Raw genomic sequence first — 3,904 nt, 5'->3', positions numbered from 1 at the left:
TTATTTTTCTTTTTGCATCCATTTTTCTTTTTGGTAGATCCAAATCCAACATATTGACACAAGCAACTTATTGGAAAACCATCAATCTTTTTTTTTTAGTTTGTCCTTTACATGGAGAATGACGAGCAAGATGGCAGCCATTAAAATGTCATCCCTGTCTGTGGCTCACCGGTCCTTTCATTCCCAAGGGCAGAGGAGTCACTGCATTAATGGTTCCATTCGGGGCCATTGTCTGTACTTTTAATGCAATTGGCAACCCCGTTTGACTCAATGTGAAATGAAATTTGATTAGAAAAACGAAGCGGGTGAGAAAGCGGCTGGCCTTTCAACAAGCGTTAGCTTTTTCCCAGATCTGAGCTCCAAATTCCAATAAGTAGAATTAGTTCAATCCCCTCTACAAATTCCGTGCTTTCTGCCTTTCTTGGGTACCTTTCCTGACGAGCTGTCCGAAAATGGCCGGAGGCTCTTTTGCGCCGGCCGGCGTGGCCAAGGAAAGGGCGCAGCAGTACCAGGGGAGGGTCACTTTCTTTGTGGTCTCGGCCTGCATGGTTGCTGCAGTTGGGGGCTCCATCTTCGGCTATGACATCGGAATCTCAGGTGAAGTTTGATGATGGATCATGAATCCTTCCTAGACGCAGATACTTGGTAGTTTCTTTTCGATGGCTATTATACTTATAAGAAGCAAATCACTTGCAGTCTTGCATCCAGGCTTGACAGACTATTTGTAAAACATGATTCCCATCGAACGGGGTGAAATTCCTCCCGAAGAATTTCATCTGTTCCATGCTTTTTTTGAAATTTCAAGAAGAAAAAGGTCTGCCGCAAAGTGGTCGGACTGTTTTTCTCGAAAAAATTGGAAGACCTGTATCAATCGCGCCGTAGATTATTGTGAACAGATAAATTGTTTCGGAGTAGTTGATATGATTCTGAAAACTGCAGGTGGAGTGACGTCCATGGACCCTTTCCTGGAGAAATTCTTCCCCGTGGTTTACAGAAAGAAGAATTACCATTCGAAGGACAGCAATTACTGCAAGTACAACAACCAAGGCCTGTCAGCCTTCACCTCTTCGCTCTACCTGGCTGGCCTGGTCGCCTCCCTCGCCGCATCGCCGGTGACGCGGAAGTACGGTCGCCGGGCGAGCATCGTGTGTGGCGGAATCAGCTTCCTCTGCGGGGCGACCCTAAACGCGTCCGCTATTAATCTCGGAATGTTGCTGTTGGGAAGGATCCTGCTCGGCGTCGGAATTGGATTTGGCAATCAGGTGAAACCCCAGTTGGGGAGTCTGGATTTCTCTTTGGCTTTTCCCACTGTGATTGTTGGGGAACTCTGGTCTAATTAAGCAACTTTGATTTGAAATATGCAAGCTTTGCTTTTTGGTTGGTGATCAAAAGAATAATCTAATGAAGATGGTAACCTTGGCGTGATAAAAGCATGTTCTTCTGTGCTTTTGTTCAATTAGTTGGGAAAGAAAGCGCCCACCTAACTTTCATTGGGGAAACTCCAAATCTAGTTGCATTTATGTGATCAAAATATTGTATATACCTTTAGCTTCGACTTGCCCCACAATTGGGTCCCTTTTGCTACTTTGTGAAAAACGAATGAACTGTCAACTTTTTTTTTTTAACATATTCTATGACTTTTTGTACTTATGATCGACTTTCATATATGTTTTCTTGTATTCTTAGATCTAAATAACCAAAATCTACTTTAATTTGCATGGGAGCAAAAAAGCATTTTCTGTAAATGCATAGACTCTACCATCTAGTTACTAGTTGGAAAAGGCTAACTCGATGACTGAAGAACATTATATTACTGTATATCATGTCCGAACCAGAACGGAGAACTTGATGAATTAAGGCGCTGATCTCTCCTGGAAGATCTCAACTGAACAGTGTAAAACTGATGGTAGATGTTTGTTCTTTTGTGTCATCTTTGGACTTGCAGGCGGTTCCTCTTTATTTGTCGGAGATGGCGCCGGCGCACCTGAGGGGCGGCCTGAACATGATGTTCCAGCTCGCCACGACCCTCGGCATCTTCACGGCCAACATGGTCAACTACGGAACCGAGAAGCTGCGGCCGTGGGGGTGGAGGCTGTCCCTGGGCCTAGCGGCGGTGCCCGCTCTACTGATGACCGTTGGCGGCCTCCTGCTGCCGGAGACGCCCAACTGCCTGATAGAAAGGGGGCACAAGGAGGAAGGCAGGCGGGTTCTGGAGAGGATCAGAGGCACCCGGAATGTGGGTGCGGAGTTCGAGGACATGGTGGACGCGAGCGAGCTGGCGAACGCGATAGAGCACCCGTTCCGGAACATACTGGAGAGGAGGAACCGGCCTCAGCTGGTCATGGCCATCTTCATGCCCATGTTTCAGATTCTGACGGGGATAAACTCCATTCTGTTCTACGCGCCGGTGCTGTTCCAGAGCATGGGGTTCGGCGGGCACGCGTCGCTCTACTCGTCGGTGTTGACGGGGGCTGTGCTTGCCTCCTCGACGCTCGTCTCCATTGCCACCGTCGATAAGTGGGGGAGGAGGGCTCTGCTCATCGGCGGCGGCATCCAGATGATAGTCTGTCAGGTATTTCCAGCCTCTCTCTCTCTTTCTCTCTTTCTGGCATTCTCCATGAACCCACCAATAAACAATTGCCCTTTCGGCTGAGCTCAATCCTCATGTACAAGACGATGGTGCCTTTCAGATTGTGGTGGCAGTCATCCTGGGCCTCAAATTTGGGAACGACAGAGAGCTGTCCAAGGGGTTCTCCATCTTGGTGGTGGTGGTGATCTGCCTGTTCGTCGCCGCCTTCGGGTGGTCGTGGGGGCCTCTTGGGTGGACGGTGCCGAGCGAGATATTCCCTCTGGAGACGCGCTCCGCCGGGCAGAGTATCACGGTCGCCGTCAACCTCTTATTCACCTTCGCCATTGCCCAGTCCTTCTTGTCCCTCCTCTGCTCCTTCAGATACGGCATCTTCCTCTTCTTCGCCGGGTGGATCACCATCATGACTCTCTTCGTGTTCGTCTTCCTACCCGAGACGAAGGGCGTCCCCATCGAGGAGATGATTCTCCTGTGGAGGAAGCACTGGTTCTGGAAGAGGGTAATGCCTCCTGTGGCTGAGCAAGACGATGATGACTCCTCCCCTGCGTCCAACCACCTGCAGCTCTAGATGTACCTTTATATATATATATATATATTAAGGTAGAAAATCTTGTACATCAATTGGCTTCCTCTTGGGATTCATTATTTTTATTGAGATTGCAGTCAAGATATGAATAAATAGAGAGAGAGAGAGATCCAAATTTGAAACATAGTGGGAGTTGGTGGGATGACAAAGAAGCAGCAGCCATTTTATGCAATGCAAAGGTGATGATCTTCAGACAGACTGAACACAAAATAACTTGCAAAAGATGGGGAAAAAAGAAAGACAGCAGCCTCTGCAAAAGTCTATCGTAGCAGGCAGGCCCCTCCAAATTCTAGATCAATGATAATCACAGAGGCCCATTGTCGCCCCACCATTCTCACCTTCTTCCACTTTCCTCTCAAAAGCATCCTCAATCACGCTCTCACAAATTACATTCCTTCCCTTTCGCTCTATGTTCTCTTTTCTGCCGTCACCGCTATTTCATGGCAGTAGGTTTCCATTGATGCACCTACCGTTTGTCTTTCCTTTTTCCTGTTCCTTGGTTCTTGTTAAAGGCAGTCTTGTACTGTTTTCAAATCCAGTCATCTGAGATGCATTTGGGATGCAAATGATCGGATTTTGATTTTCTTTTCTTTTCCTTCTTCCAATCTTAATGTTGTCAAAGGTTTTAGTGGTGTGGACGGAAAAATTTTACCTATGGTCTTGTCTTTTTATTAAAACCATTAAAAAAACTTGATGTTTCTCTAACAACTATCCAATTGCACAAACATTAT

The 3,904-nt window shown here is 47.1% G+C and overlaps 1 protein-coding gene across 1 annotated transcript; it reads left to right on the top strand.

Moving 5' to 3' along the window:
• Window positions 1-221: 221 nt before the first annotated feature.
• LOC116253514 (sugar transport protein 7-like) lies at window positions 222-3,663 on the top strand. The gene is made up of 4 exons (XM_031628351.2): window positions 222-597; window positions 940-1,262; window positions 1,946-2,572; window positions 2,691-3,663. The coding sequence occupies exons 1-4, from the start codon at window positions 453-455 to the stop codon at window positions 3,153-3,155; spliced, it is 1,560 nt and encodes a 519-aa protein (XP_031484211.1). The 5' UTR covers window positions 222-452; the 3' UTR covers window positions 3,156-3,663.
• Window positions 3,664-3,904: the final 241 nt, after the last annotated feature.

Source organism: Nymphaea colorata, chromosome 4 (genome assembly GCF_008831285.2).
Source record: "Nymphaea colorata isolate Beijing-Zhang1983 chromosome 4, ASM883128v2, whole genome shotgun sequence".
NCBI lineage: Eukaryota > Viridiplantae > Streptophyta > Magnoliopsida > Nymphaeales > Nymphaeaceae > Nymphaea > Nymphaea colorata.
Note: the sequence above shows the minus strand (reverse complement) of the source record. Positions and strands in the feature narration are given on the sequence as shown.